General features: G+C 40.9%; 1 protein-coding gene across 3 annotated transcripts in view; it reads left to right on the top strand.

The window, feature by feature from the left end:
- The first annotated feature begins 782 nt into the window (after positions 1-782).
- The window catches only part of LOC122746492 (U2 snRNP associated SURP domain containing), a 97,719-nt gene continuing 81,852 nt past the window's right edge, over positions 783-16,649 (top strand). The window contains exon 1 of one of the 3 annotated variants that reach the window (XM_043992129.1): positions 783-1,017. In XM_043992129.1, the coding sequence (XP_043848064.1) occupies positions 973-1,017 (45 nt within the window). In that variant the 5' untranslated portion in view covers positions 783-972. The remainder of the gene's footprint in view (positions 1,018-16,649) is intronic. The other 2 variants (XM_043992127.1, XM_043992128.1) reach the window with 2 other exon arrangements.

The following is a 16,649-nucleotide window of genomic DNA, read 5'->3' as shown; positions in this document are numbered from 1 at the left end:
GCATCCACGGTGTTTGAGGCACTCGGGCTCGTGTGTGTGTGTGTGTGTGTGTGTGTGTGTGTAGGGGGGGAGGGGGAAGCCAATCACTGACGCCTCATATCGCAGCCCCTCATCCAGGGAGGCTGGGGTCCTTACCCCGGCATTCGTAAACTTGTTTCCCCCCTCGATGTCCTGACAAACGTCTCTGAACACAACACAACTGGCTTCCTTTGCAATCCTACGTATTTGTCCATATTTTTCCAAGTCTCGCTCTGAGAAGGGGGTCTTTACTGTGCTTCACCAGGCTGCCGAAGGGGGCTGCAACACAAAAGCTTCCGCGAAGAATGTGGCTGTCCCCAGCCAGAAAGGCTCAGAGAGATCATGCAGTTGCGAAAGTGACCAGGAATAGAATTAGAACTCAAGCCTTTCAGAGCCTCAGCCTCTAATCACTGGACCGCTGGGCTTCTGGGGAAGGGGCGGGGCCACGTCAAGAAGCTAGTAACGTCACAGATCCAGAGTCTCCTTCCGGCCCCTTACCAAATCGGCAGTCGGCTTTAATTCGATTTATCTTCAAAGCCTAGAGCATGCCATTCAAAGCTACGGTTCGGGGTCGCGTGGCCCGAGCTTAGCCCACACTTCGAGAGCACCGCGGGGGGGCGCCAAAAGAAAGGGACGTGTCCCAGCGTCATTGCGCAGCGTCCACGCGAGGCGCGCGCACCTCGTCCCGCCCCATCCCAGCCGCACGCCAATCGGCGTCCGGAAGGCAGGCTAGGCAGCACGTGACGTCCGAGCGCCTTCCTCTTTCCCGGATTGCGGGGGGAGGGGAGGAGGGAAGTGAAGTACCTTCCGCGGCTCGGCGTCTCGGCTCGCTTTCTCGGTTATCGACTTCTCCTCCCTGCAGACGCCTCTGGCGGGCCCCCGACGGCGATCCGCACGCACGGTCGGCGCTCGACTCGCTCCCGCTGTTGCCGCCGAGGAGGGGCAGGACGCAAGATGGCGGACAAAACGCCAGGCGGCTCGCAGAAATCCAGTTCAAAGGTGATTTCCGAGGGGACTTCTTGTGTCGGGTGGGGGCGGGGGTGGTCCCCGGGCGGCGGGAGGGCAAAGACGGTGGGCGCCCGCCGCTCGGATTCGGGCGGGCGGGTTAGCCCAGGCCAGGTGGGGGGCGGGGCGCCGCCGCGCCGTGGTGCGCAGGCTGCGAGGCCTGAGCTCTCTCCGAAGCCGGGCCCGGAGCCCTAGCCATGGAGCGGCGGCGGCGCCGCCGAGGGCGGGCGGGCCCGGGCGGAGGAGCGCGGCCTGCAGCGTCCGGGACCCGGGCAGGGATCGAGGTCCTCGCCCGTCCTCGGCGCCGCCGCCGCCGTCTCCTGGCGGGAGGCCCAGGCTCCGAGGGCGGCGGGGTCAGCTCCCGGGGGACGCGGGAATCTTTCCTCCCAGGCCCGGCCTCGGTCTCCCCGAGGCGCGGAGCCGGGTGCGAAGCCTTAAAGGGCCGGCGGCCCTCAGGCTCAGGCCCAAGCGGGCCGGGGAGCCTCCGGCCTGGGCCGCTAGACCCCCGGTCACGCTGGAGTTGGTTTTGCACGTGGGCCAATTAGCGAGACCGTTAGTCCCTCTCCGGGGTGCTCTGCGGAGGGCTGGTTTGGGAAGGCTGACCTCGGGCCCGCCCCCTACCCCCTCAAAGTCCGGGCCCTCCGCCCCGGGGGGGCCCCCGCGAGGCCGCCTCCTCGCCCAAGGTCACGCAGGTAGAGAGGAGCGGAACTCCTGCCGACCCCAGGTCTGACCCCCAGCCCCGTCCTGGTTTTCCTAGGGCATGAGGAAACGCCGGATTTCTTTTTGCCATTTGAACAGTGAATGCACGCTTTGGGAGGAGGGGGAAGGCAACAAGCCTTTTTAAAACTCCTACTACGTGCCGTGCGCTGTGTTTAGCTTACAAATGTTAAATCATTTCTAATAACGATGCCTCGGAACATTGGAGTAGGTGGGAGCTCTGGGGCCTGGCTCTTTGATCGATTCCCACAGTGGTTTGGTTCTCTTATAAAGGCGTTTAAATTCTTGCTGCCATGAAGTATCAGTGTAGCATTTTGGTGCCCTCAGAAGTCACTCCCTAATGTTTATTAAGGATTCTAAACATGCTTAAGCACCCCCCTCCCCCCCCCCCCCACCAAATTAGCTAAGGTGTAAACAATCTTATAATGGAGATGATGTCTTGTGGGGTTTTCTCTTTTTGAGAAGTAAAAATCCACTTGACAAAATGGATATGGTTTTCCCTTTACAAAAATATCTCATCCCTTGTCTGGCGAATGACATATAACAGGAATGTGAACACTGATCCTCCATTTAGATAACCTCAGTCAAACGATCTTTATGAAGAAAGCTGGGAGGGACCTTGGGTATCCCTTGGTCCAACCCCTTCATTTACAAATGAGCAAGACTGAGGCCCAGAAAGACTCCTCATTTTGCCCAAGGTCACAAGTAAGTAAGTGGCTGAGGCAGGAATTAGTCCCCAGACTTCAGATTCAGAAGGAGCTGTACTTCAGCACCCTTTTGCGTCTAAAAAAAAATTGTATTATTGCTTTTGTGATGTAGACAGTGGTTTTTGGTTCTACTATCCAGCTCCTTTGCTATATCCCTACTATAATCTGTAAGTACTATAAATCAGATTACAGTGTTGCAATTCTTTACAGTATCCCAGTAGTTTTAATTTCGTTTATTTTGAAACGACATACCTTTCAAAATATCCACTAGAACTTAATCTAAATTATTATCAAATATCCCCATAACCTTTGCATTTTACTCTTAAATAATAAAGTGCATTCTCATATGAAGGGACAGGGTCCCTGAAGGGGGTGACCCTTTTTGTCCTTTGCTGTGGTATGTGGAATTACTAGTCCCTGGGTTTGGGATTCTTCCCTGCCCATTTACTTCCTCTGAAGGAAAAGTACATAAAGTGATTGATTAGATTCTCTCTTGGGCCCCCATTGTTCATAGCTGCTCCCTATCTGTGCTTGACCTGCGATTCCAATAGAAAGCAGTAATTTCTAAAAGCATTCAACAATGCTAAAAGTCTTTCTACTTTTGTGTTTGTGTGTGATGTTAACATTAGGGGAAATTTAGGGATGCTCCATTTCTCCTATTTGTAGAAGATGGAAAAATAGTATGAACTGAAATAATTTTCTCTGCCATCTTGACTAACTGCTTAGCATTTCCTTATGTTTGAAAGTCCTTTCTCTAAAGTCCTTTCCATCTCTGCTTTTCTCTGATTTTATGTTGCTATGCTGCCATGATTTACACTGAAAATTGCAGAGTAATATGTATAAGCCATCAGATCCTCCTTTGATCTTTTCTTTTATGTGTTATCAGGCTACAGCTGCCTTTTCTGATTTCTTAAATATAGCAGAATCTGAAGAAGAGAGCACATAGCTTTGGGCTCAGCTCTTTGCAGAAGATGCCCAAATCTACATATTCAGCCCCAGGTGCTCCAGAGCTTCTGTTCCAGGTCATCTGATGCCTATTAGACATGTCTAAGTGGATGTGTCCTGTAGATATCTTAAACTTAACATATTTAAAACAAGGCTCATTATCTTTTCCTCCAAATCCACCTACCTGTCTTCTGAACATAAATACAGAAGAATTTATACAAAAATATTTCTGTCAAGGCTATCACCATCCTTCCATTCTCCCAGGTTCTTTATTTTGGTGTCTTTCTCAACTCCTCACCCTCACACCATATACTCCGCTAATCTATAAATATGTCATTTTCAAGCTCCATGACATCAGCTTTTGCTCACTTTTCTCTACTTAAATAGTCACCAGCTTAACTAAGGTTCTCATCATTTCTTTCCTGAACATTGTGATAGACTCTTTAATTGCTCACCCAGCGTCAAGTCTCTCCCCTCTCCATACAGCTGCCAGAGTGATATTCCTACAGTACAGGTTCTACTCACTAAAATAAAGTGGCTCCGAAGATTCACTATAGTCAGTTACAAACTCCTGTGGCATTTAAAGTCCCTCACAACTCAGCCCCAACCTACCTTTCTAACTTTTTTATTTATTACTCTTCATGTTCTCTGTACAGTCCAGCTGACGTGGCCTTGCTGTTCTTTACAAAGGATACTCCATCTCCCATCTCCATGCTTATTAAGTAGGATGTCCCCCTTGCTTGAAGTGCACTTCTGCCTCACCACCACCTCTTGATCATGGTGGCCCTTGCTTTAATTGAAGTGTTTATGGTGAGTAGGCTGAGGATGCTTCTTTGGAGTCATTAAAGCTGGTTGCTTTTCCCATTTCCTCACTAAAAATTGGAGAAGGAACAAAAGGCACTGGAGGTTCCCATGAGTTGAGTAAAACTGTAAGAACTATTGATATTCATTTTTCTAGATTGATAGAAATACTTTATCCCTCTATCTTGAAAACAGGGACCCACTCTAGTCAAAAGATACTTAGTGTTTTGCAATTGTAAATTTACAAAGTTCACTAAGGAGACAAATATGCCTAATATTCCCTTTTCAAAAATAACAACAACAAAACCCAACAAACCCCCAAACAAGACAGGATTCACTTTGCATTTAGTTTAGCTTTTATGTTCTGATTGTAAATTCAGTAGTATACATAAGTATAAGAAGTGTCTGGCACATAATAATCACTTAAGAAATTCCTGTCAATGTTTCCTTTTCCTTGAAGATACTGATGAGAAAATTTTTCAGGAGAAACAACTAAAATCAGCTTTTTAGTCACAAAATTCTCCATAGTAATTGACATTGTTAACCACATGCATGTAAGGTAGCTCTAGGAGACTTCAGGCTCCTCTGATGCTGCTGGTTTCAATTGAAGTTGTTTTGCTGCTGTTCCAGTATTAGAGCTGTTAGCTCTGGTACAGAGCCTATGCTTTTCTTGAAGACAGGACTGTGTAACTGGTATTGTCATTATAAGACTGACTACAAGTCTTTGTTCTTATTGCTTCTAAAAAGTGTGAGACTTCTCTATAACATGTAATAGAAAACCTCAAATGAGGGAGATGGAGCATAGGTTAGTGTGTGTAAGATAACACACCACAGGAACAGTCATTTTAGAAAAACACTTTGTTATTAAGACAAAACAAATTAGTGCCACAAATTGCTATCTTTATTAATAGTGTTGCATTCATTTCTTCACACAGCAAATACTTGTGTTTTACCTTGTTGCCATCCCTCTTGCTGACTATAGACTCCATTGGGGAAATCTCTTAATACTTTTGCACAGCAAGTCCTTAATAAATTGTTGCATTGGATCATTTAGTTGCCTTTTGTTTCAAAAGCACTATTGGGTCCTCAGGGGATGTATTAATAAGCCAATTAAGACAAGGCCCTTTCCCTGATGAATTTATATTCTAGCAAGGGAATTAAGGACAAATACAAACATGTAATGCTGATATATGCATACACATATACATATACACATATAAAGTAACTCAGAAGCAGAATAGAACATAATAAAAGTTTAAGAAAGATGTGCTATGTAAAATGGGAGAAAGGAAACAATTTTCTACTGGTTCAGTTGAGGTGGGCCTTGAAGTGATAGGATTTCAGAAGATGAAGGGGGGGGGAGGTGAGGTTTTTCTGATATAGAGTATAATGTGAGTAAAGGTAAGGAATTTGGCAAATGTTGACTGCACAACAGTCAGGAGTTTTTCCAGTTTGATTACTGTATAGCAGGAGAGGAGGGAAATAGGGAGATGAAGCTGAGAAGGGCTCAAATTCCAGGCACCCTCCTTGATAGGTAATAGGGAACCATTGAAAGATTTTGAGCAGAGAAATGATGTGATCATATTTCTTCATAAGGAAGATTAATATGGCGGCAGCGTAAAGTATAGTTTGAGAGAGAGAGATGGGTGATGGGGGGAAGATTAATTAGAAGACTGTTGAAATAGTCCAAGTGTGTTTAGTGAGGTCTAGTATGGGGCGGGGTGGGGGGGGAGAATAAAAAGGAGGGAATTGATATGAAAGATATTAGAGGTAGAATCAACAGGACTTGGAACTGAATAGATGTCAAGAGGTGATGGAGAAAAGGTCAGATAACATGGGCTTAGGTATGGAGCAACACTTTTAAAAAAGAACTGGCCTAAGGGCCAGGAAGATTTGGCTTCAGGTCTCACCTTTGACAGATACCGGCTGTGTTACCAGGGACACCTGACCTGAGGTCCTTGGATAGCTTTCAGGGGGTCCATGAACTTAGATGGGAAAAATCTACATCTTTATTTCTTTTCTTTTTAAAAAAAATTTTTATTTTTTTCCCCTTACATCTTTATTTCAATAATTTTTTTGGGCTATCATATGCATAAAATGCATAAAATAAATATGTATTTGAAAACATTCCAAGAAGGGGTCCACAAGTTTCAGACTTTCAGGAGAGAATAGATAGGAAACTAGGTCTAGGAAATGTACTTGGTCTTGGGAGAGGATGTTATTGTTAAGATAAAAGTATGGAATGGGGTTGTTCTTGAACTTGGAGAGAATGGGAAAGTTTTGGAGGAGCTGCTAAGCTAAATGAATGCCATAGGCAGTCAGAAAAAGATAAAAAAGATGGTGAAAAGATGGAGGCTTCAGCTAAGGATAAATAGCTTGATTCGTTTTATTTTGTTTTGTTTTGTGGGGCAATGAGGGTTAAGTGACTTTTGCCCAGGGTCACACAACTAGTATGTGTCAAGTGTCTGAGGCCGGATTTGAACTCAGAACCTCCTGAATTCCGGGCTGGTGCTTTATCCACTGCACCCTCTAGCTGCCCCTAAATAGCTTGATTTGTAGTAGGTTGAGTCAACATGGTTTTATTACCTTTTCCAGCAATGCTTGAAAAAGAAAGAGAGGGGGTCAGGTTTTATGAAACAGGTGAAAGTAAAGGGAATTTAGGATTCTAGGGTGCTATAGAGCCATGTTGAACTGGCTACCATCTGGTCCAAGCTAGGGAGGGAGGCAAATGGAGCTGGAAAAGTGGAAAGACAAGGACAATAGGGAAAAGTCAGGTCAGGAAGATAGCCTAGAGCCAGTTCAGTAGGAAGGAATGAGAGGTACAACATAAAGGTTTTTAGTCAGGGAAAATTTTAGAATTTGGATCTTAGAGGAGGAAGAGTTGTGAGTGGTTCTGAAAGTTCAAATTTTGAGTACCTGAAGTAGAGGGGAGATAGAAATTATCGAAATTGAAGATATAAAGGTTCAACCAATCAACAAACTTTTATTTCTTAAGTGTCAAAGGGTGATACAAAGACAAAAGTGAAAATATCTGCCCTGTGAGCTTACAATACTTTATCAAATTCATAATAAAAATGAAAAAATTTAACATCAACAAATGTAAACATTCAAATATACAAAGAAAAGAAAAAAGTATTGTCTGTGTATATTTATATATACATATATATATATATACACACACACACACACATATATATGCCTCTGTATTTTGTGTACAGTTTTTCATTATGCCCACCTTTTTTTGATATAACAGATTTTAGCATGGTAGTTCTTTCTTGTCTTGTGCCCCCTTTTGAACTTTCTTGTATATTCTGTTTACTTGTAAAATCATTTATTAATCTTTTTTCCTTTTCTTTTTTAGTATTGTGGTCACCCCTCTCTTTTTGGGGGGGGGCAGGCAATGGGGGTCAAGTGACTTGCCCTGGGTCACACAGCTAGTAAGTGTCAAGTGTCTGAGGCCGCATTTGAACTCAGGTACTCCTGAATCTAGGGCTGGTACTTTAACCACTGCGCCATCTAGCTGTCCCACCCCTCTCTTTTGTCATAAAGAAATGTAGTTAAGTAAAGTAGCTTCACACATTGAATCTAGAAATGGATATCTCATTCTGCTCTGGTTCATTACCTTTCTATCAAAAGGTGAGAAGCATGGTTCACATAATCAGACTTCTGGAATGGTAATTGGACATTGTTTCCTCCATTAAAATGTAAACTTATATGTAGGCACACTGCACACACAAATATAACGGCATACATTTGTATGGGTATACACACATATTTACACATACATGCATACAGGGGGCAGCTGGTGGCATAGTGGATAAAGTGCCGGTTCTGGATTCAGGAGGACCTGAGTTTAAATCCTGCCTCAGACACTTGACACTTACTAGTTGTGTGACCCTGGGCAAGTCACTTAACCCTTATTTCCCTGCAAAAAAAAAATTAAAAATTAAAAAAAAAATTCCTTCTGGCATATACATGCATACAAGATTTGTAGAAAATAGATACAAAGTAACCTTAGGGAAAAGACACTAGTATCTGGGCAGGTGCCCTTCATGTGGAAGGTGATACTTGAATCGAGTCCTTTTAAAAAATATATTTTTATTTTTTCATTAAATGTTTACCAGTTACGTAAGTTTTTTAAAAAAGCAGATTTTTTACAATTTTGAGTTCTAAATTCTCTCACCCCTCCCCCACCCATTGAGAAGGCAAGCAATATCTGGAGCTGAGTCTGGAAGGAAACCAGGGATTCCAAGAGGTTGGATTTGAGGAGTGAGAGCATTTTAAGCTTTGGAAAAATCAGTGTGAAGGTACGTGGTTGAGTGCTATGGAATGTCATGTGTGTAGAGCAACAAATCAGATGTGTGAAGAGAGAAGTAATGTAATAGCAGACTGGAAAGGTAGGAAGGGACTGGGATGTGAAGAAGAGCTTTAAATGCCAAATAGGGAAGTTAAATATATTTATCCTACAGAAGACAGGGAGGTGCTTCTTAGATAACTGGGTGAGTGATGAGTCAAGGATAATAATCTGAGTTTTCTAGGCTATCCTCATTTTGGACATTTTTTGCTTCTTCACTGTTCTCCTGAGCTAGATATCTCCCCCCGCCCTTTCAGCTTTCTTTTGTGTGGTGTCTTTCCTTATTAGAATGCAAGTTCCTTGAAGACGGACTATCTTTTTTATTTTTTTAAATTATTTTTTAGTGAGGCAATTGGGGTTAAGTGACTTGCCCAGGGTCACACAGCTAGTAAGTGTTAAGTGTCTGAGGTCAGATTTGAACTCAGGTCCTCCTGACTCCAAGGCTGGTGCTCTTTCCACTGCTGCACCTAGTAGCCCCAATTCATTCTTACACACAGATGCATTGAGGTACTGATGAGGAATCAGGTATATAACACATAGTTGCTGATATTTGTCTTTTGGGGGTGGGTGGCGGTTAATAATACTTTTTACTTTTTTCCTCATACATTTGGTTTCTAGTCCCTTGAGATCTTGAGAATTGATCCTTTGTGGTGTTCATAGTCACATTGCTAACTGTAAAATTTTCTTCTTTGGACTTGTTCTGGTACAGTTGCTCTTCCCAAATTCATCTTATGGATTAACATAACATAACAGTGATTGAAGTGTCAGATTCAAATATGATAGTTACTATTGCTGATGAACATTGATGAATAGTTAGCCATGGAAACTTAAGAGTAAATCTGGTTCATTTTGTGTTATTATATTTTTTTGTTCAAAGTTTTATTTGTAAATATTTTTTAGTTCTGGTTTATTTGCTTCTTATGACAAACTAACCCCCACCCCCCACCCCCACCCCCGGAGAAGCAAAAACTAATCTTCCAGCAATAGTCTTTATTTTAGTATGTACTCTAAACCAATTTTGTCTGTATTACATTGCTGCCCTATTTGCCTGTGAGGTGATTTTTGAATTCTCTTGCCCATGTTATTTTGGTGACTTGTTTTTGTTGGTCATTTTGTTAAACTTCTAAGAAATGATAATTCAGTATTCCATTTGTTTCCAGTTTTTCAGGATCCAGTTTGTTAAATAGGTTAGCCTAGAGTTTTTTTTTGGGGGGGTGTCATCTTTTTTTCTTCTGGGTTTGATTTTGATTGGTATGACTTCATGGATAGTTAATTGGGGAAATGAGTCCCATCATTATTAACAATTGTTCCCAGTTTTTTAGTCAATTTAATTTCCTATGAACTTTGTTGTTTGATATATCTAGTGCCTTGCAACTCTTTTTTAAGAATGTCTTCATTGCCCTGGAGTCGGGAGAACCTGAGTTCAGATCCAGCCTCAGACACTTGACACTTACTAGCTGTGTGACCCTGGGCAAGCCACTTAACCCCAATTGCCTCACCAGAAAAAAAAAGAATGTCTTCATTGGAAACAGTGTAATGGCATACTTATGTAAAGAAATATTGGGACTTAAGAAATGACAAAAGGGACAGGTTCAAAGAAACCCGGGAAGACTTACATGAACTGATGCAGAGAAAAGTAAGCAGAACGAAGAAAACTTAAGAAATTACTTTAATATTGTTTGAAAGACAACATACTTCTAACCTCTTGACAGGTGATGGATTAGAAGTGCAGAATGGGAAGCTCATTTTCAGACATTGTCACTGTGTGAATCTGTTGTTACAAGAGAGTTATTTATAGTATTGGGGGTAAGTCAGTTAATAAGATTGACTGAGCATGTAGTAAGTGATAAGCATTTATTAATAATAGTAATGGTGATGGTCCAGAGCTACTGAATGAGAAATAATTTTCTGGCCCCTGCCAATGTACAGATTTGTTACGAAAGGGCTTTTTTTTGGGTATACTAATAGTGAAAGGAGCATCAGTGTATCTTTGGGTCCCTACATAAAGGATGAAGAGGATAGGGTCAGAGAACATGAACAGGTAGGGTAGTGTTGTAACTTCCATGTTGAATTTGAGCCATACTTAGAAGTAAATTCTAGGGGCGGCTAGGTGGCGCAGTGGATAAAGCACCGGCCCTGGATTCAGGAGTTCCTGAGTTCAAATCCGGCCTCAGACACTTGACACTTACTGGCTGTGTGACCCTGGGCAAGTCACTTAACCCCATTGCCCCATTAAAAAAAAAAAGGGCTAATTATAAATAAAATTATAAAAAAAAAAAGAAGTAAATTCTACATAATCAGGATTCATCACTTCATATATAAATCTTTTTTTCTGCTTTGTGAATGGCAGTGTTGATGTTTGTCAGGTTCATAATAATAAAAACAAAAAATTTTAAAGGAAAACTAAGCTGACCATCTCCTGGCTAAGAGTCTTGAGTGATTAGCAGGGCCTCTGTAGGAGCCACTCTGGCTAGTGAGAGGCAGCAGTTGGGAGGAAGTGCCAGGTGAATTTGGAATCTGAAACCCTGGTTTTTCAGTCTCTACCTGAATGAGTTTAGGTCATTTTCTTTGTGGGGAGTGAAGAAATCTTAATTTTTAGTGCCCTTTTCATTAAACATCCTCTCTGATGGTTTTATTCACTCAATAAAATAATCAGGAAGACCTTGGTTTCTAGTCTCAACCCAAGATGTTTCTAGTTGTATGATTCTGGGCAAGTCACTTATCATTGATTTATCTATATCAGTTTTCTCATCTGTAAAAGCAGTTACCTCACTTTTAAAGGGATCAACTAGAATAATATATGCTTTTATATATTTTATATATTTATATATTTTGTTTAGTTTCCTGTGTATTTTCTGTGTTCCTCTCCTTACAATTTAGGTTCATTGAAGGTAGACTGCTTCTGTTCTTTGTATCCATGGTACCTGACAATATAGAAGGTCCTTAGTAAAATATATTTTGGTTTTATGTTTGTTTTTTTAAGAAGAAAGTATTAATAATAAATAGGTGTTGGGGCAGCTAGATGGCGCAGTGGATAGAGCACTGGCCCTGGATTCAGGAGTACCTGAGTTCAAATCTGGCCTTAGACACTTGACACTTACTAGGTGTGTGACCCTGGGCAAGCCACTTTAACCCCAATTGCCCCTCAAAAAAAAATAATAAACAGGTGTTGGGGCAGCTAGGTGGCGCAGTGGATAGAGCACTGGCCCTGGATTCAGGAGAATCTGAGTTCAAATCCGCCCTCAGACACTTAACAATTACTAGCTGTGTGACCCCAGGCAAGTCACTTAACCCCAATTGCCTCACCAAAAAAAAAGGTTCATTCAAAAAAAAAGCGTTCATTTTTTTAGTTATCTTTGGTGCTTGACACATCCAGCAACTTTGGACTCATTGAATACATTTTTCATGCTACACAGATGGGAGGCTTCTGAGTAGTTTATAAATCTTGATCTGTTTCATGTCTTGATCCCAAACAGTCTTTTCCAATATGTTTTTTGCCCCCCTCTGCACCAAAATCAACATGTTGGCTTGGTTTGGAGGAGCTTGTCAGGTTCTTTATAGATTTTCTATGCTACTGCATCCTTTGTAACAGAAGGAAGAAGCACATATACTCCGGTGTAGTCTGTTTACTTCTCTTTGTCCTGAGTAGAAGGTGAGAACTCCCAATTGCCAGACCAGATGGGCCTTTCTCATTTGTCATATTTTCTACAAACAGTAAAGTTTGACACTGTTGGATCACACTTTCTTCCAGGATACCCTCCTGGGTTTTTGTGAGGCTCTTATCACCAAGTTATCCTTCTGTGTATCTGGACCTTTTTCTCTCTCTTTGGCTGCATCATCATCCATATCATACTCCCTGAGTACCATTCCATAGGTTTAATTAGCATCTCTAAACAGGTGATTTCCAGATTGCTGTATCTAGCCTTTTGAACATCTCAAACTCAACACTTCCAAAATGAAATACATTTTTTCTTCCAAACTCAATCCTCTTTCCAACTTACCTATTTCTGTTGATGGTAGCACTGTCTTTCTAGTCACCTAGCTTTATGCCCTAGTATTACCTTTGACTCCCATTATCTCCCTCATCCCATGTATCTGCTCAGTTGTCAAATATGGCCTGTTTTTTTTTTTTTTAACTGTAGCATTTCTTGTTTTTTTTTGTATCTGACCCCTTCTCTCAACTTACAGCCCCCACCTTAATTTAAGTCCTTATCTCCTCTCCCCTGGACTACTTCAATTGCCACTTGTTTAGTCTCCCTGTCTCAAGTCTCTCTTCTTCAGTCTATCCCACACAACTGCCAGTGATTTTTCTTTTCTTTTTTTTTAATCTTAAAAGTATTTTATTATTTTCCAGTTACATGTAAAGATAGTTTTCAACATTTGTTTTTATAAGATTTTGAGTTCCAAATTTTTCTCCCTCCCTCCTTTCCCTCCCCCCTCCCCAAGACAGAAAGCAGTCTGATATGGGTTATATATACACAATCACATTAAACATATTTCTGCATTAGTTATGTTGTGAAAGAAGAATTAGAACAAAAGGGAAAAACCTCAAAAAAGAGAAAAAAGTAGAAACAGTATGGTTCGATCTGCATTCAGATTCCACAGTTCTTTTTTCTGGATGTGGAGAGCATTTTCCATCATGAATCCTTTGGAATTGTCTTGGATCATTGTATTGCTGAGAAGAGCTAAGTTCTATCACAGTTGATCGTGGTACAGTGTATGATGTTCTGGTTCTGCTCACTTCACTTAGCATGTCTGCTAAACTCCTTTGTTGAACGTTTAAAGCCCTTTACAGTTTAGCCATAACCTGTCCTTTCCAGTTTCTTTAAACTTTGTTTCCCTCATTCTATTGCTGCATTTGGGCAAATGGTCTTGTACATGTTACAAGAGTCTTGAAATAAGTAAAGGATTCTATGTGATGGAGGTGAGAAGGAAGAGCATTTCAGGAGTAGAGGCTAAGCAGTGCAAAGGCAAAAAGCAGATAAGGAGAAAACAGGAATGTTTGAGTGAATCCTACCTCCACTTACTACTGGGAGGCAGCTTGTAGTAACAGTGGGTAAAGCATTAGACTTGGAGTCAGGACTTGAGTTCAAATTCTACCTCAAAAACTTTGGGCAACCAAATCTTTACACTCTATTTCACTTTCCTCCTTTACGAAATGGAGATGAGAATAGTATGTACCCGTGAGGTCAGTGTAATATTTTAAGTTTTGCAGACCTTAAAATTGTTCTGTAAATGTTAACCATTATTATTATTATCATTGACTAAATTACTACTAGTACTACTACTACCAGTATTCCCCACTTCACCTCACTCAAACTTTCTGGCTGTCGTGATTTCCTACTCTGTAGAAAGAGGGAATTGTCCATATCAGTTGTAAAGGAGAACAGTGAAAACTTTAGAACTTTGAGCGGTGTAAGTGACCAACTCTAACTATAAAAGACTTGATGAAGTGTGTTTCCTGCTTCTTGGCACAGCTGTGGGTGCAGAATGAGGCATGCATTTTCAGAGATGGCCAATATGTTGATTTATTTGGTTTGACTCTACTTTATTACAAGGAAGGTTTCTTAATATGATACGAGGTGGGAGTCATCCTTACAAAATGAAAATAATGTTAGATTATCAGTGAAACATTTTGAAAATTAAAAAGAAACAAACTAAATCTAAAATAGAAAGATTTGACTAGATAGCCTCATATGCCCTTCCTAACAGTAAATCTATGACCTTTTCTTTTCACTTTTAAAATGCTGATGTTTCTGAGTTGATGGTGATTTTTTTTCTATTTTTTAAAAATTACATTTGCATGTGGCAGACATTTTGAATAGTTATTTTTTGAAGTGTTGGTAAAATCTGGGAAATTGTTAGGGCTGAACTTAGAAATACTTGTTCGTTAAATTATAAACTTAGCCACATGCAAATATTGAAACACAAAAACAAGAATAAAAATGAAAGTAAAAGCATAAATTTCCATTATTTATGTTTTTTTTTTTTAATGGAAGCTTTAAAAAAGTAGCAAAAGTGAATAAGTCAAACTTGGTGATAGGAACCTAGGTAGGAAATGCCTCCTGAGGAAAACAATTTGGGGATAAAAAAAACTTTTTAATCTTTTCATTCCCCTCCTCCCCCCATACTAATGGTCCCTTTTTATCATAATCCTTTGTGTTTTAGAGTTCTTTCCAGAAGTATCAGAACAAGTAGTAAAGTAATAATAAGTACTTATTAAATGCCTGTCATGTGCTAGACCAAGTGCTAAAGCACTGGGGATACAAAAAGAGGGGAGATAGTCCCTGCCCTTAAGGAGCTTACAGTCTAATAGGGGAGATAACATGCAAACATATATACAAAGCAAACTATATATAGGATAAATAGGAAATAACCTAGGGAAGGCACTAGAATTAAGAGCTGGAGAAGCCTTTCTGTAGAAGTTGTGGTTTTAGTCAGGGAGGGAGAATTTTCCGGGAATGGGGGACAGCCAGAGAAAATACTTGAAGCTGAGAGATGGAGTGTCTTGTTCATGAACAGCCAGTGTTGCTGGATGGAAGAGTGTGTTGGGTACTAAGGCATAAGAAGACAGGAGAGGCAGGAGAGGGCTATGTTATAAAGGATTTTTGAATGCCAAATAGAAGTTTGGATTTGAACCTGGAGGCAATAAGAAGCCACTAGAGTTTATTGAGTTATTTAGGAGGGCCTGAACTTGAGTGGTGACATTGTCAGAGAAGAGAAAGGGGTGTATTCAGGTGCTATTGCAAAAGTGAAATCGACAGACTTTAGCCGCAGTTTGGATATAGGGGGAGAGACAAGTCATAGTTCTTATCTACCTGCACTAGAGAAATATGCCTTTTCCTCTGGGTTATTACTGAAAATTCTTACTCATTTCCCTTTATTGGTATTTTATTCTAGTCTATAATTAGCAAGGTCACTGACATCTGAGAATGTATTTCAGTGCTTGGTTTTTCAAGGTAACAGTTCAAAGGCTAATTTTAGCTATAGATTTTCTTACTTTATTGCCAACTTTTCTTTTTAAGCTTGGTTATTAAGCAGAGAGGGAAATTGTAGAAAATCCCAGGGACAGATATGCAGTTAGAACAGAGTTGATAGAAGGGAAACTGAAAAGAAGCAAACCCTTCAACATTCTTCTTTGGTATTTTTGGTTAACATTCTTAATTTCCTCAAGCATTTATTGAATGCCAGGGAGGAAAGGAAAGAAGGAAAGGAAGGAAGCATTTATGTGCTAAATCTTTACAAATACTATCATTTGATCCTTAAAACAGCCCCGTAAGGTGGGTGCCATTATTGTCATTTCCATTTTATAGTTGAGGAAACTGAGGCAAATAACCTAAATGACTTGTCTGGGTTCACACAGCTAGCAAATGCCTGAGGTTGGATTTGAACTCAGATCTTCCTGATTCTAGGCCCAGTGCTCTATACCACTTAGTTGTAAAGCAGTGAAGGACCAGTTTAGCTAAGTGTGGTAATTCTCATCTCCAAGTTGGTTTCACAGCATTGGGTCTAGCAATTCTTTATTTTTTAAATTTAAATTAATAAAGTATTTTATTTTTTCCCCTTTACATGTAAAGATAGTTCTCAACTTTTGTTTATACAAGCTTTCCAATTTCAGATTTTTCTCCCTCCCCCCTCCCCTAGACGGCAGGTAGTCTGATACAGGTTTTATATGTGTGTATACACACACACACACACACACACACTAACATTAATCATTTCTGCATTAGTCATGTTATAAGAGAAAAATCAGAGCAATGATGAAAAACCTCAAAATAGAAAAAACAACAGCACCTAAAACAAAAGAAATAGTATGGTTCATTCAGCATCTATACTCCACAGTTCTTTTTTTTTTTCCTTGGATTTGGAGATCCTCTTCTATCATGAGTTCCCTGGAACTCTTTTGTACCATTGCATTGGTGAGAAGAATCTAGTCCATCACAGTAGATCAACACTCATTGTTGATGATACTGTGTACAATGTTCTTCTGGTTCTGCTCATCTCACTCATCATCAGTCCATGCAAGACCCTCCAGGTTTCTCTGAACTCCTCCTGCTCATCATTTCTTACAGCACAATAGTATTCCATTGTATTCATATACC

Source organism: Dromiciops gliroides, chromosome 3, assembly GCF_019393635.1.
Source record: "Dromiciops gliroides isolate mDroGli1 chromosome 3, mDroGli1.pri, whole genome shotgun sequence".
Classification (NCBI taxonomy): Eukaryota; Metazoa; Chordata; class Mammalia; order Microbiotheria; family Microbiotheriidae; genus Dromiciops; species Dromiciops gliroides.
This window is presented reverse-complemented; position numbering and strand designations above follow the sequence as displayed.